Genomic DNA, 15,948 nt, shown 5'->3' with positions numbered 1-15,948 from the left:
TCGCTCTCCACAATGTATTAAGCCATGTATTGCAGCGATTGCCTCCTTGAGCTGAACCATCATAGATGTATCGATGTCATCAAACACGTTGTATTGTTCACTATCATTCACCCTAAGCATATCGTCATAGTCTATAATAAGTGGCTTAGATGGTGCCTATGTTACACGTAGGAAGCTCAACCCTCCCTAGACCACAAGGTTGATGACGTGCGCAACGTACAACACATGTCTTCTTGCACCTAAATGGGGGTTCATTGGCTTCATTTGTTTTATTATTTTATGCATTGTATGTGGACAATGCATACACCTGTGTAAAATTATGTCATGTTGATAAGAAGGAACTGAGAAAAAAAATATAATTCATAAAAAAAGTCACGCTTACCTTTGACTTCAGCTCAAACTCCTCCAAAATTTAAAGGATATGTGCGCTCATGTTTTCCCAGTGTAGGGACCTTTCAAGTGGTGTATGCCCAATTCACGCTCACCTATGAGTCTACCTAATGCATAATCATCCCTAAGAGTAAAATGTTGTTCTCCAAAGTCCATTACGTCAAGTGGTAATGACACTTGGGCAACATCTGTCAATTTTCTTTGGATGCTCTTCTTCATAACATAATAGAGTGAATGCACTTTTGCTTTATACCTGATAACACATCTTAAGTAGCTAAGTATGACCATAATTAATTGTCTATTTTCATCAAATTAGTTATATGCATGTTATCAACTCAAAATGATTGACTTTATCTTTTAGAGTTATATTCTGAATTTTATGTATTTTTAATTTTTTTTGGGATTTTTATGACAGGAAATCCTGAAGCAATATAATTTTTTGACTCATTATCTAATTTTATGGAATTAATTGACATTAAATTTGTAAATATAATGTTTTTCTAAGTCAATATATATATATCTTTATAATCTTTTGGGCCTTTATTTAATTCAATATCAATTTTATAATATTTTAAACCTTTTTTATTTTCATGAGGCCATGTGTTGCGTTCAATTCATGAATATCCATTTTTGGGCCTTTATTTTATTATCCTTTTCATGAATCTCTCCCCCTCACCATCAACCAACAAAATTACCATCATATAGTTATCAATCATCACAAGATTGACATTTACTGCAACATCGACGCAACTGAAGAACTAACCCAAACCTTAAGAAATAACCCGGACAAAAATAATTCGTATCATATTACCATACCAAGCCGCCATGAAGATAATTTGTATTTATTGGATTTTTAACCAAATTATTCGCCTGTTGAATCTAACCTATCAAATCAAAGATGGTCGATGCATATTAGATTATTGCGGATAAAAACCTCATACTTACTGGCAAAGGAATTTTTTCAGTGCGAAATAAATCCTGAGAGGTTTTAACATGGAATGAAACATGACAGAATCTCCAGTACCGACTACTTTTCCCCTTTTTAATACCTGTAGCCCTACCCCACAGAAAAGCAGTCAAGAACTTGTGCGTAAACTGGAGGGTAGCCATTGTCATCTTCCTATCTATCTTTATATTGTTATCTCTTCCCTTCCAAAAAACCTTGATGGGGATTTATACCCAAGATCTGTATCATAACATTCTGGACCTAAACATTACGAGATCAATTAACATATATTGCCCAAAGTAAATTTGTAAGGAACCAAAATTCCAGGATTCGCTTAATTTCAAGGGGTAATCACTTAAATGAGTAGGTCAAAATCAAATATGTTTCCCTAACTTTAAGTAGGGTGTGTTTTTACAGTATCAAATTCTATCTTAAGGCTCATACCAGCAGCAGCAGCTTTTGTTCCCGTTGAGAAACCTTCCCATTCAACTCTTCCAGGTTCATTCAAATGCACGTGCCTACAAGGCAAAGCCGTTTATGGTTAACATTCATGAACTATGGGCAAACATTTCTGCTTACGAGTCATTGACTACAGCAGAAATCTTTAAATGTGATTCATTGATGTTTACTTGAAATTCCCTTTAAATTTTCTCCAACGCCGCTGGCTCATTCAAATGCAAACAATTCTCTAAGGAAAACACGCATTGAAAAAAGAGGAAATCATTGTAATTATTCTCATCAGTTGAATTTTTTGATATGATCCTACAACCCAAAGGGTATCTTTGGCATTTTAGCCCATTGGATAGATTGCTTCTTCTCGGGTAGCCCTAACTTTAGGAGGTCAGTCAAGACTTAAGGTTACAAATGGCCTCTTGGTTTACTATCTCGATCCTCCTTGTCTCAGTCACATTGCCGTACGGTCCAGTGATCCCCTATCCCAGTGATCGTCCCACCGGATCTTGAGTCGGCTCCCCTCCAATCTGATCCCCACCCCTGCCGTTTGACTCTCTTCTAGTCTCCGACGATCCCCGCCCCTCGTGATCGTCGACCCTTCATCGCGTCTTCAGGCGGCTCGTCCCTGGCTGATCCCTGCCCCATCCATTAGATCTCTTCGATCATTCCTGTTTGTACTGTCCGACCCCGGGAAATTCTACCTTACCTCGCCCTCTACTCCCCTCCACATACAAACCTAGATCAAGGTTCGTATCATATTTCGACCATGAATATGGCGAATAAATTTTAACTTTCTTCCAGAAGAAAAATCATATAAAAAGGAAGGAAACAAACGCGAGGTGAACCATAATGTCAATTCAAACTATAAAATGTCAATTTCAGACTGATTTCGAGAAACGCTTCGTGTTCAGTAATGTGTGCTTCGACCCACCATGCGACAATGAAAATTCTGTCAATGAAAACTATTCAAAGAACATAAATTGTGTAAATAAAATTCTCAAAACCGCTTCTCATTAGATCTTCTTGCATCAATCTTCATCAAAAACACTTCAATGGTTTAAAACTTACACATCGACCAGTCCAGGCATAACAACTGCATCGCCGTAGTCAAGTATGTGAACCGGTGAATTATCCAAAGCCTGACCGTGCCCTTCCACAATGGAAACAATTATCCCGTTTTTTACCTCAACTGAAAATCAACTCCACATCAAAGAAAAGTCACAATTCTGCTCCGAATTCGACAAAAAAATCGCGCAAATTTCTGACCTGACCCGTCGAGAACACCATCCGATGAGATAATACGCTTGCTGCGTATGATAAAATGGTCGTGCGGGAGTAGACTACACTGGCTAAGTTCACCTGAAATCGACTGCCAACAAGACAACCCCAATTCAAACTCAATCAAGTTAGTTCTCGCGCGTTCATATCATTCAGAGATTAAAAAATTAATTACCTTGTTTGGCCTTCCGATGTAGAGAAATATAATCGCGAATAGAGCAGTTAGCACGGGCAGAACTCGCCAGATTAGTGGATCCATAACTCCTCCGAGCAATCCTTTGCAAACACGCTTCTTCTTCGCAAGAGAATGAGAATCCGGAAGAATTCAAAACAGAGTTTATTACAATCTTCTCAACATTGTTGTGCGCAAACTTCGGATTGGAGTGAAAGCTTCGTCCAAATTCGATCGATCCCTCTCTCTCTCTCTCTAACTGACTATCTCTCTCTCAGGTTCCCTCTCTCTCTCTGTCTCCTCTAGACATGGTCGTGCGGTTCGCTTTGTGCGAATCCGTGCGAATTGTGCGTTCTGTTCGGATTTCCGAACAGAACAAACTCTGAAACAAACCGCACTTCGCACAGAACTCTGTGCGGTTCGTTTGTGCGAATTGTGCGATTTAAAAAAAAAAAGAAAAAGAAAAAGCGTTTTAAGTCCTCCTCCTTGCCGCCCTCTTCTCCGATTCTCTGACTCCCCCTCAATTACTACTCCTCTTCCTCTCCCTCTCCCTCTTCCTCTTCTCCGATTCTCTGTCTCCCCCTCTCTCAATCACTCCCCCTCTCTTCCTCTTCTCGAGTTCTCAGTCTCCCCCTCTCTTAATCGCTCCCCCTCTCCCTCTTCTTCTCGAGTTGTCACACTCCCCCTCTCTCAATCGCTCCCCTCTCTTAATCTCCTCCTCTCTCTCTCCCTCTAAGATCTCACGTTCTTTCAGTCAAGCATCTCACTCTCTCATCCTCTAGGATCTAACTCTCTTTCTCTCTCCTCTCTTCTTGGTTAGGCTTTGGCATTAATGATCCTGAGCGGGCAATCGTGAATTCTCATTGTCATCATCATCGTCGTCATCATCATCATCATCATCATCATAATTATTGGCATTGCTCCAAGCACAAACGGATTGTGATGACAATGATAATATTTGGGATGACAATGACAATGATAGACGACCATGACGAAATCGTCATCATCTGCCAATCTTAGGTTGATGTCAATGATGACAATGCCAAGTGGATAACAATGACGATAACACATTCGTCATTGGCGCTTTCACTCATCCATGATGACACAATATGGATGACAAGCCCAAAATGCCAAGATGACGATGAGGACGATGATGACAAAATAGTCATCCTCTGCCAACCTTACTTTTCCACCCTCTCTTCTTTTAATGTCACTCTTTTTTATTTTCTTTTTTCTTCTGTTTTTGTTCTTTTTTTCTTTTTTCTACTATTTTTGTTCTTTTGTCCTTTTCTTCTTCTTTTTTTTGTTCTTTTTTCTTTTTATTTCTCTTTTTATCTTGTTTCTTTTTTACTTTTTCTTTCTTACTTTTCTTCTTTATTTTTTCTTTTTTATTTTTTATTTTTTATTTTTCTTTTTTTCTTCTTTCTTTTTTTATTTTTTTCTTTTTTTTCTTTCTACTTTTTTATTTTTTATTTTTTATTTTTACTTTTTCTCTTTTTTTCTTTTTCCTTTTTTCCTCCTATCTTTTTTCTTTCCTTCTTTTTTTATTTTTCTTTTTTCAATTTTTTTCATTCTTTATTTTTTTCCTTTTTCTTTTTCCCTTTTCTTTTTTCTTTTTTCCTTTTTTCTTTTTCTTTTTATTTTTTTTCCATTCAGCCTAGCCTACTTCTTTGTTACAAATAGACTAAGGCGCGCTGACTTATTTTTTTAATGTTCTTTTTTTCTTTGTTACAAATAGCCTACTTTTTTTCTTTTTTCTCTTTTTTCTCTTTTTTTCTTTTTTTTATTTTTTCTTATTTTTTCTTCTTTCTTTTTTTCTTTTTTTTTTCCTTTTTGTTCTTTTTATTTTTTTCTTTTTTTTCTTTTTTCATTTTTTTTCTTTGTTTTTTTCTTTTTTTCTTTTTTTACTTTTTCTTTTTTCCTTTTTGTTCTTGTTTTCTTTTTTCTTTTTATGTTTTCTCTTAGTTTTCTTTTTTGTTTTTCTTTTTTCTTTTTTATTTTTTTCTTTTTTTCTTTTTGCCGTTTTTTCTTTTTTGTTTTTTCTTTTTCCTGTTTTCCTTTTTCTTTTTATTTTACCCTTTTTAATTTTTAATTTTCAATATTTAATTTTAATTTTCAATATTTAATTTTAATTTTCAATATTTGATTTTAATTTTTAATATTTAATTTAATTTCAATTTTAATTTTTTGTTCTTATTTTTATTTTCATTTTTATTTTTATTTTTATTACTATTGATATTTTAATTTATATTTTTTCTGTATTTTTATATTTTCTATTTGTATTTTAATTTATATTTCTATTTTTTATTTGTTTAGATTTGTATTTTTTATATTTATTTTTTGATTTTTATCTTTATTTTTTTAATCTTTATTTTTTATTGTTTATTTTTCATTATTTATTCTTATTTTTCATTTTTTCTTTTTCTCTTTTTCCTTTTTTCTTTTTTTATTTTGTTTTCTATTTTTTTCTATGTGTCTCTGTTTCTATATATTTACACATCTCTCTTTCAATCTCTCCCCCTCACCATCAACCAACAAAATTACCACCATATAGTTATCAATCATCACAACATTGACATTTACTGCAACATCGACGCAACTGAAGAACTAACCCAAACCTTAAGAAATAACCCAAACAAAAATCACATACAGCCACAATTCTATCTGCTGCTTGACACTTGGACCACACAGAATTGAATAATCAATTTTTCATGCTCAATAATCCTATTGAGTAAGACCTACCAACTTACCTTTTACAATTATTTTTTCGCCAATATAGTAACTCCACAGGCCGCCGGAGTGTGCTTACCCTCGACAAACACCAGATTACCTCTGACAAAGGTCGCCTTGACCTTACCCCATAATTTCATGCCCATGTAAGGTGAGATATTCTGTATAAATAAGAACAGAGAATGAGATAGTTTAGAAAGCCAATTTCAACCCTTTATCATATTAAACCCGAAAAAAGGAATCTAGGAGAAAAACTCCAGTAAGCATCATTTTCTCAGAATAATGAGAGATTAGAGCAGACAACGAAATAATTCTAAGCTGTAAAAGGTTTTACTCTTTGAAAAACTCTTCTTTTATCAAGAAATTTTAAAATAAGAAAAATAAATTCTGAGTGAGAAAAAATGCAGCAGATGGCATACTTACAGGGTGTTTGTGGTATGAGGGATAATCTTCATTGAGCGCAAACTCCTCGTCTGGATCCCAGACAACAATATCGGCATGATTTCCGCCAGAGATAGCCCCCTGAATTCAATTTTATTGATATATCCAGAATTCATGAATTTTCTTTCCTCAAGATGGGTCGATCGAAATTTAGCATTAATTAAAAAAAAGTTTAGATGTTGAGAGCGCAAAATAAATAGAGAAATAAAGATCCTGGAAGATAGAAAGACAAACAGGTCAATAGTAAGAATTACGAAGAAATTTATGAAAAGAAAGAAGGATAGCAGCATGAGAACTTAGTTTTAGGATATCATCATGGATAGCACCTTGAATTCTAGCCCCGCAAGTCTCGCCGGTCTCTCACTCCACCATGTGGATAACTGATTTAGAGTAATTCCAAAGCTTTTTCCATGCGACCAGGTCACTGGAAGTACAAACTACATAAAGTAATGTTTGAGGCCTATTAGCTAATAATAATCGTAAAATAAAAATAAACTGTAATATATGGGTCTTCTCTATAAAATAAAAGTCATAGATTTCAACAATTAAAAGAACGTAAACTTGAAGATTTCTCAATGATTTGTATATGATTCATGAGCGGGAAATCTATGTTTATTTTCTTGGTTTTTTAAACCTGTAGCGATGAAATTCCTCCCCATGCCCGGAGAAAATCGCCTTGATCAAACAGCTTGAGCTCTGGAGAACTAGGCGAATGATCAGAACTAAGCATATCAATATGCCCTTCCTAAACGGCAGAAAGCAAAAGGAAATTAGATATTTGGGTGGAAAAAAGGGAAAAAGAAAAATAAATAATGTCAAAAATTGATACCTTCAAAGCCTGCCAGAGCTTTTTCCTATTCTCATCATCTCGAATGGGAGGAGCACACTTGAAGCGTGTATCTCCTTTGTTTATTTTTTCGGCAGAAAATGCCAAGTAGTGAGGGCAAGTTTCAACACTCAAGCTTGCTCCACTTTCCTTTGCTTCCTGAAATTTTGTTTTTACATCAAATTTCTCACTGGGACCATGTGTTGGTAGTTAAGAAAGAGGAGACAATGCTACATCAAAATAGGGGGATCAAATAAAAGAAAAATATGACAGAGTGTTAATGTTCGTCATCCCCATCAATCTTCCTCAACAGGATGACGATGACAAGGATGAAAAGGTCATTATTATCATCCCTCATCTGCAGGCAGGATGATGATGAGAGTTTTGTCTCATCATCGCCTCTCATCACTCTCCCTCTGTTGATCTCAGATGACAAGAGACCGAGGCCAAACTGTAATCATCTTCATCATTCGCCCGCAACCAGGATGATGATGATGACAAAATCGTCATTGTCACTCAGGATGCAGATTAGGAAGAGAGTCAATGATGATGGAGGATTTTTTATGACTACGATGATATTCGTCATTGCGAGCAAGCACTACTGTGAAGTAACCTATTTATAGAGTTCCATTCATGAGCCCTAATAAAAATAAAAATAAAAACTAAATCCCCCTGTCATTTAACAGCTTGCTCCCTAAGGACCTACAAAACTTTAATTACAATACTCCACGAAGATCCGTTCTTGTCATGAAAATACTGTGCTCAAAAGAATAAAGTTAGAAGCCGGTTCAAGTACTTTGATAATATCCAGAGATTTCCCTGAATCTGCAAGATGAACAATATGTAGACTAGCTCCTTCCGCACGCTGGCCAACCTTTGTATCTTTAGCCACTCTGTGCAGCTCTCTGATGGCTGCCTCTTCCCTTATCGTATAAATTTGGCACAGAGTAAATTCCAGGCAATAGAACAGAAACAAAGCACAGGTCTTTCAGAAGTAGACTTTTTTTTTAGGAAAGTAAGTAGAAGTGTTAGCGGTAACTGGGCAATGACCTGAAGCTAAACAAAGGCAAACCATTTCAAAGGCTCAAAGCAGAATCAATGACAAACTACTTATTTATTCACAATCGATGACTTACATTTTTATGATCTAGTGTAACTAAAAAAAATCTACGCAATACCCCTCACATAGCAATTATATTTTACTTATCCCCCAGGGAATCGATCCTGTCAAGGAAGGTACAAGTTGAACAAGTGTTCCATGGACGACGATGATTTATCCACAAACTTATCATGGTCACATCACCTGTGTGTGTCCTGATGACGATGATCCAAGCAAGCAAGTTTAGACACCTACAGTGATTAGCTCTTGCCAATAAAAGTATTTCTTCCTGATAAATTGAGATTATCCCATCACGTAAGAAATATGAAGGATTATGTTAACTAGGACGGTAAAGAGAGGACATATTTTCCTTACATCAATACCAGTTGAGGGTATGTCAGTCCTGGACTCACCATGAAGATGGCCTTGTCATCAGATAAGTAGAGTAGGAGGTAGGGTCTGGTGACATTGCTTCATCTTCATTGCCTTCAGCATCCAGTTGAATCTCAGCATGAACAAGCAATGGTCTCCTGTATTTCGCCAAGACATGCAAACCTTCCTACAAGTAAACTCATACAATTGAATGGAAAAAGGAGTAAGAAGATGTATATATATATATTATTTCATATTCTGCCTCACTGTCCAACGTTTTCCTAGATGACATCTCTGCGTTCACCAAAAAAATGGAAAATGAACATAGCTATTCCTATCTTTGACTTCATTAGAGAAGAGAAATGGAACTGAAACTTGCATAGCAACTTGTATCCGAACTGTTAAATGACAAATTAGTTCATTTTTCACATTGTAAATTCCATTACAGTTCAATTATTTTATTGACATGTATAAATACATGACCCATCAGTCCCCATGGAATTAGACGGACGTCTGTTTATTTTCCATTTCTCTCTTCTTTAACTCTCTTCTCTGGTGACTTCTTCCTTCGCCTCTGGGTTCTACACTAACGAACGGCCTACATATATAAGACTTAAACGCCAAAGAATCAAAGAGAGGAACACACCTTGATGTGAGTAACATTTGTCATTGGGAAATCATTAATTCCCGAGGGACACATAAAAGACTGCAACAAAGACAGAAGACGGGCTCAGACATTATTACTACATTTTTTGCGCATGAGATGATAAAAATGAGGAACCAGCAGGTAGATAGTTTTTCCGGAGGAGTTAAAGTTTCTGAAATAGAGCTTTACTTAAATTTAATGTTAGAATAAAAGTTTATTTTACTTCTTTATGGGTTGTATAAAATTTATTCAACAAAAAGAATCACCTTCAGTCCAAGAACACCAGCATCAAGAAGACTCTCCAAGGAACTGCGGTTAAATGCATTTGAAGGCACAAGGCCCCCCCAGAAACCTGTAGCGCACAATTTCGGGAAATCAACAATGACAGTCATAAAGACATCCTTCGGAGGCTAAATTAGAAATGCAGTGTGTTTATCATACCAACATCAACGTGAAGTTTATTCTTTGCAGCTTCAAGCTAATGTGACAAAAAAAACTGTTATCAGTCATTCAAATTGAGTAATAAAAGATATACTCTATCAAGAGATGTGAACCTTTAATCTTAGGTTTTCTTCAGATATGACAGTTGGAAAACTGTTGAGAGGCATGTCAATCAAGGTCGTTACGCCCCCTGCAGAAAATTATAATTTGTATGCCAAATTATTGTAACAAAACGGGAAATAAGATATTTCAGCAGAAGGTATCATCCGAAACGAAACTATATCTGTTGTTTTTTTCTACTTCTTTAACGATTTGAATAAATCGGTACCAGTTTGGGGGTTCCCCGCATAAGCACCTTGTAAAGTAATGGCACAAAATAGACAGATTTGTATAATGGTACTGAGCTGCCCTAGCACTGAAAAAAATAATTCATATTTTCTTGCCTATACCTATAATATTATGATATCAATCCACAATCTTATCACGTGATGTGGTTGATATATAGATCCGCAATGCAAAGTAAATGGCAATGCCGATTGATAGAAGTGACGAGAGATTCCTCGCCCAATATCAGAAGAAGAATTAAGGTGGACAGAGAGATCAGCTAAAAGAATGAAGTAGAATTCGTGGAGGACTCCTCGTGTCTTCCACTCTGGACGGCAGGCCCGATCCTGCTCCCCAGCCTTGGCCACTCCTGGCAACTAAATTCTTGAAAGATGATTCCCCCCTGGTTGCCCGTTTCATTTATTTACACCTGAACTCCCATGTGCTTAGTCAACGCTGAGTCAACTCACACGTGCCTACGTTTCTTCCTTTCATATTGCTTAGAGAAGAAACGTTGTGTATCATATTACCGTACCAAGCCGCCATGAAGATAATTTGTATTTATTGGATTTTTAACCAAATTATTCGCCTGTTGAATCTAACCTATCAAATCAAAGATGGTCGATGCATATTAGATTTTTGCAGGTAAAAACTTCATATTTACTAGCAAAGGAATGTTTTTCAGTGCGGAATAAATCCTGAGAGGTTTTAACATGGAATGAAACATGACAGGATCTCCAATACCGACTACTTTTCCCCTTTTAGTACCTGTAGCCCTACCCCACAGAAAGGCAGTCAAGAACTTGTGCGTAAACTGGAGGGCAGCCATTGTCATCTTCCTATCTATCTTTATATTGTTATCTCTTCCCTTCCAAAAAACCTTGATGGGGATTTATACCCAAGATCTGTATCATAACATTCTGGACCTAAACATTACGAGATCAATTAACATATATTGCCCAAAGTAAATTTGTAAGGAACCAAAATTCCAGGATTCGCTTAATTTCAAGGGGTAATCACTTAAATGAGTAGGTCAAAATCAAATATGTTTCCCTAACTTTAAGTAGGGTGTGTTTTTACAGTATCAAATTCTATCTTAAGGCTCATACCAGCAGCAGCAGCTTTTGTTCCCGTTGAGAAACCTTCCCATTCAACTCTTCCAGGTTCATTCAAATGCACGTGCCTACAAGACAAAGCCGTTTATGGTTAACATTCATGAACTATGGGCAAACATTTCTGCTTACGAGTCATTGACTACAGCAGAAATCTTTAAATGTGATTCATTGATGTTTACTTGAAATTCCCTTTAAATTTTCTCCAACGCCGCTGGCTCATTCAAATGCAAACAATTCTCTAAGGAAAACACGCATTGAAAAAAGAGGAAATCATTGTAATTATTCTCATCAGTTGAATTTTTTGATATGATCCTATAACCCAAAGGGTATCTTTGGCATTTTAGCCCATTGGATAGATTGCTTCTTCTCGGGTAGCCCTAACTTTAGGAGGTCAGTCAAGACTTAAGGTTACAAATGGCCTCTTGGTTTACTATCTCGATCCTCCTTGTCTCAGTCACATTGCCGTACGGTCCAGTGATCCCCTATCCCAGTGATCGTCCCACCGGATCTTGAGTCGGCTCCCCTCCAATCTGATCCCCACCCCTGCCGTTTGACTCTCTTCTAGTCTCCGACGATCCCCGCCCCTCGTGATCGTTGACCCTTCATCGCGTCTTCAGGCGGCTCGTCCCTGGCTGATCCCTGCCCCATCCATTAGATCTCTTCGATCATTCCTGTTTGTACTGTCCGACCCCGGGAAATTCTACCTTACCTCGCCCTCTACTCCCCTCCACATACAAACTTAGATCAAGGTTCGTATCATATTTCGACCATGAATATGGCGAATAAATTTTAACTTTATTCCAGAAGAAAACAAACGCGAGGTGAACCATAATGTCAATTCAAACTATAAAATGTCAATTTCAGACTGATTTCGAGAAACGCTTCGTGTTCAGTAATGTGTGCTTCGACCCACCATGCGACAATGAAAATTCTGTCAATGAAAACTATTCAAAGAACATAAATTGTGTAAATAAAATTCTCGAAACCGCTTCTCATTAGATCTTCTTGCATCAATCTTCATCAAAAACACTTCAATGGTTTAAAACTTACACATCGACCAGTCCAGGCATAACAACTGCATCGCCGTAGTCAAGTATGTGAACCGGTGAATTATCCAAAGCCTGACCGTGCCCTTCCACAATGGAAACAATTATCCCGTTTTTTACCTCAACTGAAAATCAACTCCACATCAAAGAAAAGTCATAATTCTGCTCCGAATTCGACAAAAAAATCACGCAAATTTCTGACCTGACCCGTCGAGAACACCATCCGATGAGATAATACGCTTGCTGCGTATGATAAAATGGTCGTGCGGGAGTAGACTACACTGGCTAAGTTCACCTGAAATCGACTGCCAACAAGACAACCCCAATTCAAACTCAATCAAGTTAGTTCTCGCGCGTTCATATCATTCAGAGATTAAAAAATTAATTACCTTGTTTGGCCTTCCGATGTAGAGAAATATAATCGCGAATAGAGCAGTTAGCACGGGCAGAACTCGCCAGATTAGTGGATCCATAACTCCTCCGAGCAATCCTTTGCAAACACGCTTCTTCTTCGCAAGAGAATGAGAATCCGGAAGAATTCAAAACAGAGTTTATTACAATCTCCTCAACATTGTCGTGCGCAAACTTTGGATTGGAGTGAAAGCTTCGTCCGAATTCTCTCCCTCTCTCTCTCTCTCTAACTGACTATCTCTCTCTCAGGTTCTCTCTCTCTGTCTCCTCTAGACATGGTCGTGCGGTTCGCTTGGTGCGAATCCGTGCGAATTGTGCGTTCTCTTCTTCTCCGATTCTCTGTCTCCCCCTCTCTCAATCACTCCCCCTCTCCCTCTCCCTCTCCCTCTCCTTATTCTTCTCTCGTTCCCTGACTCTTCCTCACGCTCTCACTGCCCCTATTCTTCTCCATTTTTCGATCTCCCACATTCCCTCTTACTCTGCCCTCTAGATCTCATATTGAACCCAAGAATTGATCAATTCTGTGAAAAAATCACCAAATTAAGGATCATTAATAAAAGGATTTGGAATGATCGTGATAATAAATTGAGCAGGATGCTACCTTAGCATACAAGGACGTAGAAAGTCAACGCATTTCCACTCCCAAAAAAATAAAAAAATAAACGCCCGAGGAAAGATCAAGACCGAAGGCAGTCATAAACCTCGGCAGTCCACGAGTTGCCTCCTCAAATTAAATACAAAGTCGAACGACCTAACGAATTCGGCGATTATTTCAATAAAACGAGCATAAATCCAATGATTGTGCGAAATTAAACAAAACCACATCTAAACACGCGAGAACGGTGCAAGTCAACGAGTCCCCACTTCCAATAAAATAACAAATAACACACGACAAAAGATCAAGGCCGACGTCAGTCAAAAACCTCGGCAGTCAACGAATTGGCTCTTCGTACTGACGGCACAGTCAAGCGACCTAACCGATTCGGCGATTTTTTCAGTGAATTTTAATTAAAACAAGCATTAATCAAAGGAATGCGAGAAATTAAACAAAACCGCTTCTAAACGCGCAAAAACGGAGCAAATCAACGAATCGCCACTTCCAATGAAATACCAAATAACACATGACAAAAGATCAAACCGAAGTCAATCAAAAACCTCGACAGCCAACACGTTACCACCACCAATAAACAACAAAAAATCAAATAAACCTAAAAAACTCGGCGAAAAACACCAATTCAAAACCAAAACCTCGCCAGCACGCACCTGGAATCCCGTGCGACATGCTTCACCAGGCATCCTGAATCCTTGGGAAAGACAGCGGAAATGGGAGAACTCAGAGCCGCGGACGGATTCTTCAGATTCTCCTTGGCGCAGAGATAGCAGATGATGTCCACCATGCAAACCTTCCCCACGCAAGCTCTCGATTTCGCACCCTTTGCCCACACGCTAAGGTACCTTCCGCCGTATCTCTTCAACGAATCGAGCGCCTCGCCGACGGTCGAAGACACCGGCAACGACCCCAATGGCGGCTTCCCGATGCAGAGGTCCGATACCTCGTAGGTCAGAAAGCTAATGGCCATACACTCACAATCCCCAGCAAAGATCGAACGAGCTCCCGACGAACACGAAGAACAAGCTCAGAACTCCGACCAACTGACAATTGCAGAAGAAGATGAAGAACACCTCAGATTTGAAGAGGGGAGGGGAATTTATAGGCGCAGGCAACCGGATATAGCCGGTCATCCGGACGATAATAGCCAGTGATTCCTGCCAACTAGGAACTAGGAAGGTGAAAAAATATCATTGTGGGGCCGGCCTACGTGGAATTATCGATTACGAATTAATGATCCACGTGTTTTTTTTGGGTCGTCGACTTGATGTTATTAGGCTGGTCTCTTTTGGGGGTTTCTAGATTCTTCGGATTTATTCGACGTGGCAGTTTGTGGGCCGTCGGGTGGTCAGGGCCGAGCTGGGCCGATCTGGAATATGGGCCCGGGCCCGGGACGTTTTACATGGGCTTATGGTTGACGTTTCAGCAGCTTTTATTACATCGGCCGTCTAATTAATTTCTGCATACTACATTCCAAAAAACCTCCACAAAAATAGATTCCTGAATTTAAAAAAAAAAAATGGAAGTATTTGACTGGGCTCTTTCGTCTTCCCGGTCAGATCATGTGCGGTGCTGGGGCCGGATTCGTAGTTTAGCAGCGCTCTGGCCTTGATCTTGTGCGGCAAGTCTTTATAGTAAAGAATCTTCTGGGGTGATTCTATTCCTCAACCTCGTCTCTCGTCTCTCGTCTCTCGTCTCTCGTCTCTCGTCTCTCGTCTCTCGTCTCTCAGACAATTTTAGAAATGCTAACCAGGATCTCCCGCCTCTCCGTGCGAAGGGGTAAGGACGATGACGATGATGCCTGCGATAATCTGATAAGGATGATGATGATGATGATGATGACGACAATGACAGTGACAGTGAGGTCGCGAATAAAGATGAGGACTTTCATCATAATCTCAAAACGCTGCAAGAAGATGTAGATGATGACGATGATCCCAGAACTTCTCCAGAACTTGCCTAGGGATGCAGAGGATGACGACAACGATCACAATGATGTCAACAATCAGTAAAATGACAAAGACGACAATTAACAATAATCACAAAAATGTCGACGATGATGATGACAGTGATGAGAACAATCACTAAAATTACAATGATGACAATGGCTGTAACGAGAAGGATCACCAAAATGACAACAATGACGATAACAGTGATGAGAAGAATCACTAAACAACAATGATAATGACGGCAACAATCACTAACAGGACAATGATGGCAATGACAGCGATGAGAAGAATCACTAAAATGACAGCGATGATGATGACAAAGATGGCAACAAACACTAACTCAACAACGATGACGATTACAATGATGAGAAGATTCAATAAAATGACAATGATGACGATGACAATGATGGCAACAATCACTCAAACAACAACAACGACGATGACAATGACGAGAAGACTCACTAAAACAACAATGATGATGATGACAATGATGGCGACAATCACTAAAACAACAACGAAGACGATGACAATGATGAGAAGAATCACTAAAACGACAATGATGACGATGACAATGACGGCGACAATCACTAAAACAACAATGATGACGATGACATTGATGAGAATAATCACTAAAACGACAATGATGACGATGACAATGATGGCGAAAATCACTAACACGACAACACTGACGATGACATT

At 38.3% G+C, this 15,948-nt stretch overlaps 2 protein-coding genes across 3 annotated transcripts; both read right to left on the bottom strand.

Annotated features, from left to right (window-relative positions):
- Positions 1–1,665: 1,665 nt before the first annotated feature.
- On the bottom strand, positions 1,666–3,519 carry LOC144714991 (allantoinase-like). 2 transcript variants are annotated; one of them, XM_078589823.1, is made up of 4 exons: positions 3,243–3,514; positions 3,056–3,158; positions 2,858–2,978; positions 1,666–1,854 (listed from the first exon to the last, which is right to left on the bottom strand). In XM_078589823.1, the coding sequence occupies exons 1-4, from the start codon at positions 3,324–3,326 to the stop codon at positions 1,731–1,733; spliced, it is 432 nt and encodes a 143-aa protein (XP_078445949.1). In that variant the 5' UTR covers positions 3,327–3,514; the 3' UTR covers positions 1,666–1,730. The 2 variants fall into 2 exon arrangements, with proteins under 2 accessions (XP_078445949.1, XP_078445950.1); XM_078589824.1 differs by lacking the exon at positions 1,666–1,854 and adding an exon at positions 2,041–2,425 and having other exon boundaries at positions 3,243–3,519.
- Positions 3,520–5,835: 2,316 nt separating this feature from the next.
- On the bottom strand, positions 5,836–14,376 carry LOC144714986 (allantoinase-like). Its single transcript, XM_078589819.1, has 16 exons — positions 13,954–14,376; positions 12,669–13,211; positions 12,482–12,584; positions 12,284–12,404; positions 11,228–11,301; positions 9,908–9,984; positions 9,795–9,831; positions 9,620–9,705; positions 9,354–9,413; positions 8,749–8,894; positions 8,033–8,159; positions 7,240–7,395; positions 7,045–7,155; positions 6,737–6,847; positions 6,393–6,491; positions 5,836–6,130 (listed from the first exon to the last, which is right to left on the bottom strand). Exons 2-16 carry the CDS (start codon positions 12,750–12,752, stop codon positions 5,999–6,001), a joined length of 1,524 nt encoding a protein of 507 aa, XP_078445945.1. The 5' UTR covers positions 12,753–13,211; positions 13,954–14,376; the 3' UTR covers positions 5,836–5,998.
- Positions 14,377–15,948: the final 1,572 nt, after the last annotated feature.

This window comes from Wolffia australiana, chromosome 18, assembly GCF_029677425.1.
Source record: "Wolffia australiana isolate 7733 chromosome 18, ASM2967742v1".
Lineage (NCBI taxonomy): Eukaryota > Viridiplantae > Streptophyta > Magnoliopsida > Alismatales > Araceae > Wolffia > Wolffia australiana.
The sequence above is the reverse complement of the archived record's forward strand: the minus strand, read 5'-3'. Positions and strand labels throughout refer to the sequence as shown.

Bases quoted from the DNA above. Each gene is read 5' to 3' on its own strand.
- LOC144714991 (XM_078589823.1), bottom strand. From the start codon at position 3,326: ATGGATCCACTAATCTGGCGAGTTCTGCCCGTGCTAACTGCTCTATTC. The intron at 3,159-3,242 runs GTAATTAATTTT...TCTTGTTGGCAG, and splicing joins ACATCGGAAGGCCAAACAAG to TCGATTTCAGGTGAACTTAG. The intron at 2,979-3,055 runs GTCAGAAATTTG...GTTGATTTTCAG, and splicing joins TGGTGTTCTCGACGGGTCAG to TTGAGGTAAAAAACGGGATA.
- LOC144714986 (XM_078589819.1), bottom strand. From the start codon at position 12,752: ATGGATCCACTAATCTGGCGAGTTCTGCCCGTGCTAACTGCTCTATTC. The intron at 9,832-9,907 runs GTTCACATCTCT...TTGTCACATTAG, and splicing joins AAGAAAACCTAAGATTAAAG to CTTGAAGCTGCAAAGAATAA. The intron at 9,414-9,619 runs GTGATTCTTTTT...TCTTTGTTGCAG, and splicing joins CTGGTGTTCTTGGACTGAAG to TCTTTTATGTGTCCCTCGGG.